This window comes from Thunnus thynnus, chromosome 19 (genome assembly GCF_963924715.1).
Source record: "Thunnus thynnus chromosome 19, fThuThy2.1, whole genome shotgun sequence".
NCBI lineage: Eukaryota > Metazoa > Chordata > Actinopteri > Scombriformes > Scombridae > Thunnus > Thunnus thynnus.
In genome coordinates, this window is record NC_089535.1 from 23077316 (window position 1) to 23093732 (window position 16417).

Consider the following 16417-nt stretch of genomic DNA (forward strand, 5'->3'; position numbering starts at 1 on the left):
CTCGACTATTCAAAGATAGTTTATCTTGTAGACAAATTTAGTAGAAATAATTAATTCAATTTATTTATATTGCTATTACCTGAGTGCAGATACTCCATCCAAACGTCTGGCCGTGGAATAGAAAGGATCAAGCAGCAGTGTGCTTCCTGGTGCTCTTGCTTTACAGTGAGCTCCTCCTTTACTTTCTCCTCATTATCATAATGTCCTCTGATTGGATGTTTTCTCCACCTGTTTTACCCGTTTAACAAGATTATAAACAGGTATTGCTATTCAGCTGTTAACATTGCTTTGAACGTCTTCTAACTTTCTGAATGCATGAAATCTGTAATGATCACAACAACCACAATAAAATGAAACAAAAATATGTAAAATAAGTTTATAATCAAATTACATGAAACCCATGAAAATCTGCTTGAGGAAATCGGTGCCCTGGCAGCTGCACAACAACACATTACAATCCTTTGGTAAACAAGTGAAACTGGAGGAGAGATACAATTAGATGGGGTTCATGATGATAATGAGGTAGTTGGAAACTCAGGGTGCTAATTTGATGAGAGCAGAACTGTACTGCAAGAAAAAACATTTTAAATATTTTAGTCAATAATATTTACTTGCTTATCTGTTTATTTAGTTGTCTATTTGTGTGTATGCCTGTCTGCACACAAGTCCATCAGTCATTAACTTTCACTTTTCAAAATTAAATTCAAATCTCAAATGAATGTAAAACATCTTAACTTAAAAATGAAGAGAAAATCATCTGCCTCAACCTGCATAAGGAAACAAACAGCTACTGCACACTCCCACTTATTATTGCATACACAATACCACGCATAACACTTAAGCACCTCTCATTTGTCAGATGTCCGTGGTTTCAAATAATAAGGAAGACAAAGAGAGCCTGTGAGGTCTCAAGTATCAAGAAACTGATTGTTCAGCCAAACACACAACCCAGCAAGGTTTGTATACATTACCAGAAAGTATGAAAAAAACTACAAAGCTTATCTCTGTGCCACATGTACGGGGAAATAGCCTTTATCAGTGAGAAACAGTAGAGACATGCATTACATTGATTTATAGTGATAAAGGATAATATCTCCAGATGTATAAGAACATCAACACTTATTTTAACTCTTACACACAAATCTTCTCTTTTAGTCATCATTTCTTTTTCTTTTTTTTTTTTGGCAATTTTTTGACAAAACATTTTCATTTATAGCCACCAGCAGATAAAGTAGTGTTGTCTGAGACAGCTAAACTCCTTTCTGACCCCCCACATCCACTGTTTTCAAAAATTGAGCAGCTCAGGTCATAATAACAATATTTGTTGGGTTGGGTTTTGCTGAAGAAGTTATATTTAATCACTTAAAATACATAACAGTGGTACTCCTCATTGTTTCCTAATTATTTGGGGGAAAAAAAGCATTTGAACAAACTCAGGACAAACAATAGAAGTTGTACTGTACACTACCTGCCTAGCAGCAAACAGCAGACAAAGTTAGATATGGTTAGATGAAAATGTATTGTCATTGCACATAGTAGTTATGAATATAACAAAATGTAATGCGATGAACAGCATTGTCATGTAGGTGGTGTTGTCAAGGGGAGACAGAGCAATGTGAAGTGCTGTGATAATGGCATCCACTTGTTGGACCTGTTTCAGGTTGACCAGTTTCAACTGTGGGCAAATTGGTGGGAGTCCAGTGTAAGGAATATGCTGACTAAACTTTTATATATACCAGTCTGCCATAATCCATCAACATATTTTCCTCTGATCTCAACTACAGTTAAAATATTTCATAATTTCTTAGTCAGGATACTGTTTTGAAACCATTTCAATTTTTTTGATGACAGCACATAATGACACATGTTGTCTTCCTGGGTCAATTTTGACCCGGGAGGACAACAGGAGACAACAGGAGGGTTAAGACAAGCCAACACCAGCCTCGCAAAACACAGCCACTAGTTGGTGAACACAGTGGAGAATTTAGCAGTTAAAGAGCCAGATATTTCCCTCAGAAATTGGTCGAGATCAATACAGAGATAAAAAGAGAGTGACTGTTGTGCACAGAAACAGGATCCCAAGTGAGTGCTAATGTTGCTCAGTGTCTCCTGTACAAATTGGCAATTGTTTGCTCAAGGTATTTTACCAATAAATCTAAAACAAACAGACTATTGGAACCAATTTCTGCTCACAGTTGAAGCACTGAGTAAAAAATACAGCATGTGAGATTCATTTGCATGTTATCATTGCAATTACAGGTAGTGCAAGAAGCTAATTACTAGCTACTGAGCTAGCAAGTTCACCGGCTGCAAACTAAACATAAAACACATAAAAAGAGTTACACCATTCACTTAATCTTGGTTCATAATTACCAACAAACTCATAAAAATATCTGTAACCACTGTGCAACATGAGTTTTTGGTTATAGCCTAAGTAGTTGGACGCCATCTACACCTACGTGCCAAGTTTGGCTTCTCTGGCATTTTTATTTTGTGAGCTAGAGCTTTTGTGGAGACAAAAAACAAGAAAATATAAAATCCAAACAAATACATCAGGGAGTTTCACGTTCATGTACAAGTCCTAGACAGATTAAACATACAAGTACTCACTCGTTCCACCAACCCTTGTTGGCATGAATTTTGTGTAACTCTGTTACACAAAATCTTAAAGACATTTTCAAAAAATAAATTAATCAGTTCTTAAGACATGAATCTGAATATCCTTGCCATTTTGTAAACACTTGGGAGAAATTGAACCAACCAAATGAAACTCAAGGTGGCAGTTCTTGTTTCATAACATAGACCACACAATTAGAGAGAATGCTGTGGTGCCCCTGACTAGATTTGTTTTTTGTCCCTTTGACATTTCATTTAACAGTTTTTGTGGCATGTATTGCCCTGGTTTCTGTATGCTTTATATATATGCTTTGTCCAACTGCTGACCACACACACTCTTTTCAAAACATCTTGCTTCTTCCAGACTTGTCTTGGAGCTAAATTTGTTAAACAGACAGTGTCGTCCAATACGGCCTTCAGTTCAAGCAGACTTAAATTCAAAAGTATGTGCACCTGTGACAGCATAATAATTTGAAATATAAAAACACTTAACCCTAAAATTACTACTCATACTGGTGTTAATAACTTAAATACTACTATTATTATATTAACATTCTGAACAATTGCATTCTTTTTTTTAAACACGGTGTTACAAATGCACAAGACTTTACATCTGATAATGCCTCAGCTGTTCAAAAAATCAAAAGCTTCTTCTGGCTTTTATTGCTGGAATTTACACAACTGATTCTCTGCCAAGTAGGTCACAAGCTCAGTTGTTCCCAGTTCCAAAGTGCACTATTATGAAAGCAGCCCGTGCTTTGCAGATAAGCTAATTGATACACAGAAGAAAAGGGAATACAAGTTGGATTTCTGTTTCTGACTCCACGGTTTACCGACATACGCAAAGTTGGCACAGGAAATCGTAGTCACTTGAGCTTCAGTATGACTGCAGAAATTTGGAATGTTATTATTGTTGGCGCTGGACTATCTGGACTGAGTGCAGCTCATTTGCTCAGAAAAAGGGATCCCAATTTGAGAATACTAATACTGGAAGGAAAAGGTTTGTAAAATTTTATCATGATTGACATCAGTTGGTAACCTCAAATGGTGCACCATTTTCTACAGGATTCTTTTAGTTCAGTGATTATGAAAAAGAGGTATTGATCTGACTAAATCATGTATGGTTTGCCATGCAGATCGGGTGGGAGGTCGCACAGTGTCCACTGAAATACCAGCAGCCAATGGTGTTGATCGCTGGGACTTTGGAGGGCAGTGGGTAGGCAGGTAATGTTGATCAAAAACTATGGGAATAAAACAGAGAAGGTATCCAAAACAATGCAAGCACAAGTAACATTTCAAGAAGTCACTCCAGTTGAGATCACATCACTATTTATTATTATTCTAAGATTATTCTAATGTATAATTGTCTTACATGCTCTTTCTAGTTGACAAGAACAGAAACAGAAGAACAGTTTTCTTACGATTGTGATTTGCTGTTTTGTTTATGATACTGAAAAGCATTTAATTGAAATGCAGCAGAGTTACACTGTTGATGATTCTGGAGAGAGCTGCTATAATTGAAAGTCAGTCAGAGACATTTTACCCTTTTCCATTATGTATAATACTGTAATATGTAATACTGCAGAATACCTTCAAGGAAATCATTAGGTCTTGTAATGTCAGAGCAGGCAGAAAATTTAGACTGCTGCTAGACTTGTGAGCTTTGTCCACATGATCATTGTGAGAAATTCACTTCTTGACGGGTGGCCCAGAGGTGCAGTGGTTAGAACTCTCACCAGAGACAAACTGTTTTTGGGTTCAAACCTGCCAGCGGGATGTGAGCTGGGATTGGCTCCAGCCCCCAGCGACCTTGCAAAGAAAAAGTGATGTAAATGATTTATAGATCACTCACTGACCTCTTTGAGACATGGGCTGGAGATTTTGAGTTTTTAGAATATTAATGTCAGTCATACAAACAATTAAGGTGCCCATTTATCAGAAAATCCTTGAATAAGTAAAATAACTGACAATAAAATAACTTAATTGTAAAAATGTAATTGTAAAACAATAGAATAGGGAAGTATATTGTCCTATGTTACTTTTAATTTTTCAGAATGTCACAAGAGGCTCAATCTTCCTTACAGAATTTTGAGGTTCTTGTCTTTGTCAGTCTGTGTAATATATCTACTGAGAAATTTTGGTTACAACACTTCAAATACCTACATATCCAGGAGCTGTCTAGCTAGCAGACCACAATCCTAACTACATTGTTGGCAAAAGAACAGCTCAAATGAGAAGAGAAAGAGAAACTGTCAAGTGTATTGTTCAAGAGCACGTTAATGAGGGCAGAGTATCTCTAAGGTGCTTCAAGTCCACTTTTTACCAGTATTCAAGGACTTTTCCAGTTGTTTGAGGACTCACTCAAGAGATGTTGTATTTTCCAGCCTACCTATCTACACTTAGTATAAATGCAGTTATGAGTCTGTATCAGCTGAAAGTATAATGACCCTAAATCCTGAAACACTGTAAATATAAGCACCATAAAGCTCTAAAAAGCAGCCTCCTTTCTCTTTCAGCACCCAAGTGCACATCTTGGAGCTCATAAAGGAGCTGGGCTTGGAGACCTTCCCACAATTCAATACTGGAAAGAAGGTGCACCACATGGGTGGGCCTGGTGCCAAAGTTCGCACCTACAGAACCAGTATCCCTGCTCTGTCCCCAGTGGTGTTAATGGACCTCACCCATCTCTTGTGGAAGGTAAAGCAGTAGACAACATAGCAACACAGCAATATTCTCTACATAGGACTATGTTCAGTCAGAGCAATCCTCTCATCCTTAGAAATGCCAATAACGTAGAGGACAGATATAATTCTTAGAATGCTGAGGAGTGGTTTAATTAATTTATTGTTGACTTTGCATGTGTACCAAGACACAATGACTAACTGATAGATGATAGATGATATACAGTATATACACTCACCAAGCACTTTATTAGAACACCTGTGCAATCTAATGCACTCCAATACAACAGCTCTGCCATAAATTCCACTTTTATGAAGCTTAATCATTTTCAGTTTTTGTTGACATTGTCAGAAAGGTGATAATTCTACTTTATGTTTATTATTGAGGTCGTAGTGGGTGGTCATGGTGTACTGGAGTGCATTATATTGAAAAGTGTTACTAATATTTTGTCCACCCTATTAACAGACATGAGGAGGGCAAAATACCAGGAACACTTTTCAATATAATGCACTCCAGTACACCATGACCACCCACTATGACCTCAATAATAAACATAAAGTAGAATTATCACCTTTCTGACAATGTCAATAAAAACTGAAATAATATAAGCTTCGTAAAAATGGAAATTATGGCAGAGCTGTGGTATTGGATTGCATTAGATGCTCCTAATAAAGTGCTTGGTGAGTGTATGTCAGCAAATATACTGTATTATGAGGCCAGTTTTTGTAATCATTCTTTTTGATCAGCTTTATTGTCCAATATCCTAACCATGCTGGGAATCAAAAAATATATCCCAAATGGATCTGGTAATGGTATTACACATTAATAATGCAGTGTGGCTTTGGATTGATTGGAGAGTAAATGTACCACACGGAAAAGTACCACACAATTCACTGTCCTGGACAAATGGTTAGAGTAGCAGTGGGAAGTAGAAAACATGAGGAAAAACGAAATGGCATAATCATATTTGGCGCCTACAACTATTCTTTTGTTGTTATCTGTAACAATTGAATGCTTTTGGTTCAAAGTGGAACCTTATCATGTGTGGGTGTGTTGTGGTGATTGTACTTTGCACAGATTGACAGATTGTGCGCCACAGTATGTGTCCAGGATCCTTCGAGGACTCCCAATGCTGTTGAATTGGACAGCATGACCCTGCACTCATTCATTGAGCGACATGCTTGGACTACAGGTCAGAGTTAAAAGTATTGCCACTTCTATCTTCCTGAAGTGAACATGTTGTGTTCCTTCTACAAATTGCAAATTGCAATTGCAAGGACGCTTCAATAGATAAAAGTTGAAGTCCACAGTCACGGTCAAGTACATGTAAGAATGTCATGTTAACATTTGCTGATGTGCAAATTGGCAGTAAATGCAAAGCTGAGGCTGATGAAAACATTTGCAGGTATTTAGCCTTCAACCAAAGTTTTGGATAAACTGAAAATTTGACCTGATGATGGCACTAGATAAAAAGTCAGGAGGTTATTAGGATTTATCCTCTGAGAATCTTGGATGTCATATTTCATGATAGTCCATCCAATATTTGTGAGGATATTTCAGTGTGGATGGAATGCTGCTATTGTTTTGTTGTTGGTATGTGAAATGTCTAAGTTTTATGCCTTGATTTTATGCCACATAAAATAAAACATTGCAGGACCAGATTTATTGACTGCAGACTAAAAAGTCATCCACATTTGACACAAGACTATTACAGACATTGTTATCATCTATTCAGTTGTCTTTTTCTCTAGTACACCCTGTCTGTGGATTATAGACTGGCTAACAATGGTAGACCTTCATGTGACAGAGCAAACAACAGTTTTTTTCACAATGTACTGTACAGTGGTTTGCTATGTGATGGGATACAACTTTGCAGAATGCTGTCATTGCAGGGAGGAATGATATGAATGAATGGATATTATCACTATATGTGTGAGAGCTATAGTATGTATTCATTTATCCCTTTCTGCCAGAACTAAAAGAGGAGATTGGACTGTGTAGCCGGGTTGTCTTTGGCATGGAGCCATCCCAAATGTCCTTCCTTTTCTTCCTCGTGTATGCTGCAGCAGCTGGAGGGCTATTGCCTCTGCTGGAGAATACTCCTGGTGCTGCTCAGGAGCTCAAGATTAAGGTACACAGTTCATATCCTTCCCCAGACTGCATATTGTTGATTCAAGTGCTTTTTCAAAACTGGAGACCACAGTAGGTTTCTTTTCTACTTTCATAGAACTTAGCATCCAGCCCCTCAGCACATTCTGTACATCTCATTCAAGCCCTGTCCCATCGAACACATTGCCTTTCATTGCCCTTGAAGTGTCATTGATTGAGACTGTTTAAACGCTTTGAGCTGTGGTCTTGTAATGGGTTTTTCTATTTTTCTATGTGTCCCCTCAGCATGACAGTTCCACTGTTCTATGTTTGTGCTACTGCTTTTGAACCTTTTCTGCCCTCACAGTAGTATAGATAGTATAGTATATAAAAACACCATCAAGATTAAGGGACACTCAAGGCCTTAAAGAAAATGGCAACAAGGTGTTTGTAGTTTAAAATTTTGTCTTAGCATATTTCCTCCACTTTTTTTATCTGCAGCAATTTAGTTATTATTGCTTTCTCGCCATTTCCTGATTTTTGAATTATTATGAGCAGCACTGTGAGCATGACAACACCACAGATGCAGGAAAAGCAGCATCAAATATAATTGGAATAGGCCTGCTTTTTTTACTTGTATATGATGAAAGAGTCAAGAGCCTGTAGTATTTTATCTGTTTTGAATTTTGAATATATGTTCATCTTTTATGTGTACTTGTACTTGTATATACAAGTCAGTACTCATTTAGTTGTGGACTGTACGGTAGTATCTCTCATTAATACTTTACACTAGAGCTTACATTCAGATCTTATTTTGTTGTGTGTAATTTGTTTAAAAACAAATCTTTTATACCCACTTTTCTAACATACAGTATGATTTCTTCTATTAAAAAAGTCTTTGAATAATTTGCCGTTTTTCTGCATATCGGAAGAAAGTAGCTCCCATTCAAAACTGTTGACAGACAACTCTATGAATTATATAGGAGAAACTGGACATTTTTCCTGGAAAGTGATGTTGTTGATGAGATTTTCAAATGTAATTTCTAACTGCCTGAGCACCACGATGTTGGCAGAAGTCTCAGAGGCAGATACATAAAAATCATGGCAAATATAACTGAATTATCTGCATGGCTAGCTAGACACCACTGTGAGTTTGTTGTTATGTAATTTGGGTAGAGTGACCCTTTAACTTCAAGCATTCTGCCCATCCAGGGAAGGGTCATCTATGGGTTTTGAACCCACCTTGAACTGTAATATCTGTCTCTCCACAGGGAGGCACCCAACAGCTTTCAGAGTGTCTGGCAGACCGTGTTGGGTGGAAGAATGTCCGGCTGGGTTCTGCTGTGACCGCCATATGGCAGGTAGAGTACAGTAACAGCTCACTCAGGGATTGATGAGGCACGACATGGAGATAACAGCTTCCTCAGTGGGGAAACAGGCCGTCTCCTGTGAAGGCACTGTCTGTTCCGCCTGACTGTCTTCCTTATCCACAGCTGAGAGGCCAAGGAGGTTCCATGCACCCTTAACCCAGTGCTCCTCATCAATATAGTTCATTTCTACTGTTTGTGTATCTATTTATGTAGTTGTTCATTGTGAGAGGATACAATACTACTTTTGATTACTGGATGATAAAACATTAAATGTGATTGTTGGATTAGACTATAGAATACTGGATTGGATTCTGACAGTAAGGAGACTGACATTTGACTCCTTATGCATTTTCTAATATGCTAAAGTACAGCTGAAACAATTAGTCGCTTGATCAATCAGTCAATCGGCAGGAAATTATTGGCAGCATTTTTGATAATACATTTACTGTTTATGTAATTTATCAAGCAAAAATACCTAGAATTAACAGGTTGCAGCCTCTTCAGTATGATGGTTTGTCGCTTTTCTAGTACCTTTTCTAGTCTAGCAGTGGCTTTGGGTTTTGGACTTCGGACTTTTGGTGGGAAATGGACTCTGGGGAATTGCAAGGGACATTTCTCAGTATTTTCAGAGACCTTATATACTAAATACTTCATCGATTAATAAATTTAAAGAAAATATAATCGAATAAATCAATATAACAAAATTAAAATAAATTATAAAATAATTGGGGTTTTTTGCAGTCCTATAGTTCTCCCAAGTATACTACAGTAATATTAAGAATGACAAAAGGATGGGAATGAAGAAGACATTTAATTTCTATGCCCACTTATAATGTATAAAATCACAGGAGGCTGTAGCTTATCCCAGACAAACACATTCACACTGACATTCACAACTACGAACAATTTATGGCTTGATCCCACCGGGCGTGGCTGCTTCGCGTTCTGGCTGCAACGCAGTTGCCATAGCTGATCGTGGCCACTCTAGTCAATGCTTGTGATCCCACCAGATGTGCCGCAGCGTATTTCAGAAGTGTCTCAGAAGTGGATCTCTGCTCTGCTCTGCTAAACATACATGCCTAGTCTATTTTTGACAGAAGCCAGGTCAAGCTGCACAGAGCAGATTGAGCCGGGCAGAAAGTCAGACATAGAGCATCCAGTCAATTTTCAAACTAAAACACCCTGTGCAGACTCTACTCTGCAATATCACATCACTACACCAACATTACGTCATAACCAGTGGCACCAGGCCAGAAGTCAACTGGTCAGAGGATTTTTGACACCATGGACAATGAGAGTCTCATCGTGGGAGTGGAAAAACACAAGATTTTATATGACACATCAGATCCTATTTATAAGGACAACACCGGTTGTCCTGCAATTCAGTTGCAGGAGTGTTTGGAGTGGAAGGTGAGTATAGCCCACTAATTAGCTACCACATAAATATGTCATTTTGTCTGACTTAATGAATGCGACTTGTACAGTCAAGTACTTGTAAAGAGCCATTCAATAGTTATCCATCTTGAAAATCCATTTAAAAAACTGTTCAGTAACCTTGCATTTCACAGGAAAGGGCCTGTGAGATGTTATTTGCTATATCAATAAATAGTTACATTTAGTACACTTGTCTTTGTCACTTACCAGCTTTTTACAATCCTTTCCTAGCATGATAACAAAAAGAACAAAGCTGAAAAACAAAAGAGATGATATTTACAAATGAATATGTAAGGTTTCACTAGCAAGGACCACACCATCAACAATTTCCATTTAAAGAAAAGATTTATTAAAGAAAAAGATTGATGAGTGTTGTTTTTTCGCTTGATGAATGTGTTGCGGGTAGGCTTCATAGGGAGTCCGCTGCAGCACCTGGGCAACGATGGATCCCCAATACCTCCAGTTACTTAAGATGAGATTGAGCAAGCATGGCAGCGTGGCTCAAAGTGAATGGTTGAGGTGGTGAATTTGGAGCATCTGAGGAAACCAAAAAAGCAAGCAAGAGCATGGAGTTTGAGCAACATGAAGATTGCCGTATCCGGAGCAGATGGTGTGGATGCAGACTGACAGCAAGTCGGCAGTAAGAGGAAGGCAGCGAGGATTTTTAGCTGGCTCTTGATGTATGAATCCTTCATGGAGTGAAGTTATCTGAGGATGGCTGGAGGCCTGGCCTGGACTTTCGGTTATGAGTTTGGAGAAGAAACTGATGCCACTAAGAAACTTTGATGGCATGTTTTTTAATAGCCATCACGGAATGGGCATAGGTAACGAAACAAGTCAAGGTGATGAGATCAAACGACTGAAAGGTTATGTTATGCTGGTCATGAAAGTAATGGAAACTTTTCCAAGCTGTGCAGTAGGGTGAGAGGGTTGAGGGTGATAGGCTATTGATGATGGAGTTCTGGGAGTAGATGATCAGGGGTATTACGGGCAACGGCAAGGATTTACAAGTTGAATGTCAGTGCTGAATATGGAGGAACTGGAGTAGGGAAGGTAACTGCATGAAGGGCCGAGCTTCTGAACTTCTGAAACTAGAAACAAGAAAGAGAGCCAGAGATGGCGTTGGAGTGACTGGGAACATGAGCTGCAAACTGTCTCATGTGGGTGAGTCAATTGGTCGTCATAAAAGAAAGTGATCCTGTTCCAGTTGGCAAGAAGGTTGAGCCACAGACAGAGTTCGGCACGGCTTGAACTGTCCAATGGAAGAGTGATGGGATGGAAGAAGTGATAGATAGCAAGTGAGAGATCGAGGCTTGCTCTTGGGGAATGACATGTATGGTGAAGGTGGCCTGGGAGAGAGAGGAGATCAGAAGGCTGCTTTGGTTGAGCTTTTCGTCTGGGAGTGAAGCCTGAAATAGATTTGTCTCAAGAGTGATTGAGATTGATTGATTAGTGAGGAACTCTACACGCGGGAGAAGGGATGTGAAGGGGCCCTCTGTTTTCTCTGCAGACAATGGAACCCCGAGGTCAGAGAAAACTGAAGTCAAAATGACCAGGCCAGAAGTGGTTGGTGATGAGGGAGGGGAAATGATGAGGAAATCGTCCAAGAGATGGGTGAGGAACAGAATCGTAGTGTTGTTAGACAGGATCCAGCAGAGGGCTTCTGACAGGGTGTCAAAGAGTTTAGGGTTGCTTTTGCAACCGAAAGTGAGCCTAACAGCGAAGTAATATGCACCTCACCAGCAGATGCCGAAAAATTGCCAGAAGTCAGGGTGGATACGGAGAACTTTGAAAGTGCTGGCGATGTCTTTTAAGAGCCGCAACCGTTTTCTAGTGAGTTTGATGAGGGCAATGGCATGGTTGATGGTAGCGTAGTGAAGGGAGAAATCTTTGCTCGGAATCAGGCTATTAATGCTGGGGATGGTACTGCCGTGGGGTGCTGAAAGATCGATAATAATAATTCTTTCCAGAGTATTTCCTGGTTGCTATACTGAGGGGCTCTGTGAGTGCAACTTCCTCTGTGAGCAGGCGGTCTACTGACTCTGGTTCATTTATGGCTGACTGTAGATTTTTGCATTCAAAAGGATTGTTGTGCAGAAATTCCAGGGTGGAAACCTTCTTTGAATTCATTTACAAGGAACTTAACAAAAGCTGGATCAGGGTGGTTACGAAGTGCTGCTGCTAAAGCAGGGATGTCAATAGGAGGTGATAGATGCTTACCTAGCTTCTGTGAAGTGGGGTTGTGTGGGAATGCAGGGTGGGCGTGGCCACCACCGCAGAAGGAGCAGGACATGGAGGAAGTGGCACTGGGACATGTATCTGGCACTGTTGAAGCTGTTGCATATGGTGTGACATCCTTTGTGCATGATGGGTCTGCCTTTTTTATGTATGCCGTAGGTTATGGGAAAGATGACAGATGGGGCAGATGATGCTGGCTATGGAGGTATGGGTGCTGGTGAGGCCGCTGACGACAAATGAGAGAAAGCTGAAGCTCTTGTTTCGTTTTGATGTAGCTCAGTGTGGGTGGGAATGGAGCAGGAAGAGGCTGGGTGAGACGGGGTGCCACATAGGGAGCATGTAAAGGCTGCAGGGGCAGCCAAGATATGACAATAAATTTCTGTGTCACATGTGCCCCAGTATGTGGCCTCATTGAAGCTGAAGCCACCGGTGGTTCAGACCAAACAGCATCCTATGAAGATTCTTGAGTAATCTTGCAAATCCAGCTGCAGTGATAGACAGATGGTTCATCCAATCGCCTACCAAGTATTTTTTGAAAGTGCCTGCCCTTTTCCAAACAGTTTCCAAGGACGACTTCTCCAGATGGTTTGTTACACAGAACCATCTGGCACATCAGGTTAGCACTGGGGGGTCTTACTACACAGACCTATAATACAGAGAAAAACTTGTTAAATTGTAAATTGTTAGTGATTTTAAAAAAGTGACGGTGTGAATTTGTTTGAAAATGCCTCTTGACTTTTGCTATTTAGTAAAAATATGTATTTTTCTAAATCTAAATTTTGTAATATTTCCATAGAGACTTTAGAAATTTGAACAGTAATTTACTATATTTGTTAAAAACTTTGTATATTAAAAGTTTCTTAAGCTTGCAGTCAGTGATTTCTTGTCTGTGAAATTTGTAGCTTAACTCAACTCCAACAGCCAGTCTCTGCTTGGGTGCTATGGCAGCTCTGTAATTAGTTGATTGTCTGGTCAGTTCAGGGCCAATGAGGGACAGAAGTTCATCCATCTGCTCTGCACTCATCCGAAAATATTGATGATAGTGTTGGCTGTCCAGCCTCAGCTCAGCCACAAGGACCCCACTGCTGCTGCAGTCTGCCTGACTGACAGCAGAAATTTACTGAAGAAAAAATAGTTTGCATCTCAACTCCAGGGTAAGAAATCAGCAGTGTTTGTATTTATTGATTCGTTGATACAGTTAATAAGTTCAACACATATACAGTGGGATATTTGTGTGATGTAAACAGCTGCCAGCACAGATTATGCTTTACCAAATGCGTCAGAAATAAACTCAGTGTAAAAAATCACAGCGAGTCTATGTGAGACTGTCTCGGATTCAGTGTGGATTGATATATTTGATATATATTTATATTTGTATGAGCACGAACGCCCCCTGCTGATTGGCTGGAATAATGTTGTGTGGCTCGCTCCAAGCCATCTTGTTTGTTTTCCATTTACAGACCCAGGGCTGTGTATGAACACTTTTTTTTCAGTGCACACACAAAATGGAAAGCTAATGGATTGTGAGGAGATATTCACTGAATTTGGCAAAAAGTGTATTGAACAATCTTTCTCCAGAAACATTGACTCGACCTTTAAAACAGAAAAAAAAGAAACCATTTAACTACGTAGCTTACTTGCCCATGGTAGAAGCACAGAAATCAAGGAAAAATTAACAAAATCTGAGCAACTCAATAAAATCAGGCATGCAAAATGCTCCACTTCTGAAACACTCCCAGTGGGGTATGAAGCCGTGTAGAGGACAGAACAAAACTACATCGCAGACACAACGTCATAAAGCCGTGCCAGGTGGAAAAGATGGGTAACGGTCAATTCACATAGAAGCCGTTTTTAGAAGCATATCTGACGGCCGTCACTGGTGTCTCTCATGGAACAGATATGTTTTCATTTTATTAAATACATCAATCCACACTTAATAAGAGACACACGTGAGCGATGCGTGTCTCACAGAGACACCCTGCGTTCTTTTACGCTCCAAGTCTATTTCTGTCACATTTAGTGAAGTGTCATCTGGACAGACAGCTGTTTAAATCACACAGATATCCTGCTCTATATGTGTTTTGAACTTATTAACGGTATCTACATTGATTGATCAAGGCTCCCAGTCACCTCACTGGCTAAGGTGGGTGGGGAAATAAAATCAATGAACTGTTGATTTCTTCCTGAGGAGCTGACATTAAAACTATTTTGGTTCAGTAAATTTCAGCTGTCAGTCAGCCTGGTGAAGGCAGGTTAGCCGCTGGTCAGGAGCTGCTGCTGACAGGTGGCCGGTTCTGTGGACAGAGATGCTGAACACAGGTCAGAGCCAGTGTGGATTGAATGGATAGAACGTGCTTATATGTTGCTCATGTCGTGCTTCCTATGTGGATTCCCAGTAACGGCCAAAATTCACCAGGCACAGATGCAATGCGTCATCTCATGCGGTTTTTTACCTGCTACAAAGACTCGGCATGTGGTTGCGTGCCAGCCATTGAGTTTTGCCAAGTGATAATGCAGTTGGTTATATAGGGTTTGGAAGCATAGGCTACACAGAATTAATTAACTAGATTGTTTAAACTACAGGATAATGGATACACATCGATTTGATTGATTTATTTTAATGTACGATATAAAAACCCCCCACAAGGTTGCAATGCTGCGTCTCATTGACTCTGGTACTATAAGGTATTTATTTTAATCATTTTAAAGAGATTGTACTTGTTTTTTACACATTTCAATGTAGTTTTACCTGTTGGAGGGCTGCATAGCTGCGTGTGGAGAAAAAGAAAACAGACCAACTGTGTAAAAATAGAGATCAGCCGCGATGCCTCCGCAGGTGCACGCAGCTTCCATGGTCAGTGTAGAGGCTTCAGTTGATTATAATGGACGTGCTCTGCTGCAGCCATGCTGCGGAAGACATGTTGCACTACGTCTGTGCCTGGTGTATTTTGGCCGTAAGATGCACCAGAGCACTCAGATAAAACTCACACAGGTACTGGGAGAACATGAAAACTTCACACAGAGAGGCCCAAAGCGCCAGGTTGGCTTCTAGCTGTAAGGCAATAGTGCTGCCTAAACACTAACCATAATATACAAAATCATTATCAAAATATAAATAAACATAAGTGCTTTTTAAGATGCTTATATTCGGATTGCTTGAGACTTTGGTGGTTCAGGGAGATATGAACTCCTAAGTACAGACAGGCTTGTTAATGCCTTTTAAGTCAAAAGAAAATGTTTTCAATAATCCTACAGTTATTAGGGAGCCAGTACAGAGAGCTAAATATATAGTAAATTTAATTCCTAATTTTCAGCATCCAAAAATATCTAGTTGTCTCAGAACATTGCACAGTAATGTTCTGTGGTGGGAGAGTTTTAATTATCACCAGAGGCTTAAGTTTAGTGGAAATACATGTGATAACAAAAGAGCAAGCACACGGGAGCTCTGCAACTGTAAGGGCAAGACTGTCTGCAGCGAGTCAAAATCAGTGATATACAGTAGAGCATCTTACCATCACATAATCTTTTAACCGCCTTTTAAAGTTTATTTTGCCTTGTCATTTGCCTAATATCTCCTTCTCTTTTCAGATTGTCACAACTGACATCCATAAAAATGCAAATCACAATGTCATAGAAATAAATCATTTTAGTTTATAAAACCTCATTTATAAATGATCTCTCAAGAAATGATTATTCCTTGAACACTGCAGCATGTCTGGATATGTATGACAATTAATGATGCTTGTCATGGACTGATTCTTTCAAAGACCAAGGTTTCTGTATAGACAACAAAACAGGTCTGCATAGCCTTAATTGAATGCAGAAATGCAAATTTGGCTAAAAACGCTATAATAGCCAGTATTATTTAAAATATGCACAGACCATTATTAACATATTAAAAGATGGAGTCAGCTACTGGAAAGTAATAATGACTCCAGTTAAGTTAATTAAATACAGTTTGGTCATTCTGTATTTGAAATAAATTGTAC

The 16417-nt window shown here is 39.4% G+C and overlaps 1 protein-coding gene across 1 annotated transcript in view; it reads left to right on the plus strand.

Annotated features, from left to right (window-relative positions):
* The first annotated feature begins 3276 nt into the window (after positions 1-3276).
* The window catches only part of si:ch211-127i16.2 (probable flavin-containing monoamine oxidase A), a 52728-nt gene continuing 39587 nt past the window's right edge, over positions 3277-16417 (plus strand). The window contains exons 1-6 of the mRNA XM_067574913.1: positions 3277-3616; positions 3753-3840; positions 5133-5313; positions 6376-6490; positions 7272-7429; positions 8658-8747. Coding sequence (XP_067431014.1) covers positions 3499-3616; positions 3753-3840; positions 5133-5313; positions 6376-6490; positions 7272-7429; positions 8658-8747 — 750 coding nt within the window. The 5' untranslated portion in view covers positions 3277-3498. The remainder of the gene's footprint in view (positions 3617-3752; positions 3841-5132; positions 5314-6375; positions 6491-7271; positions 7430-8657; positions 8748-16417) is intronic.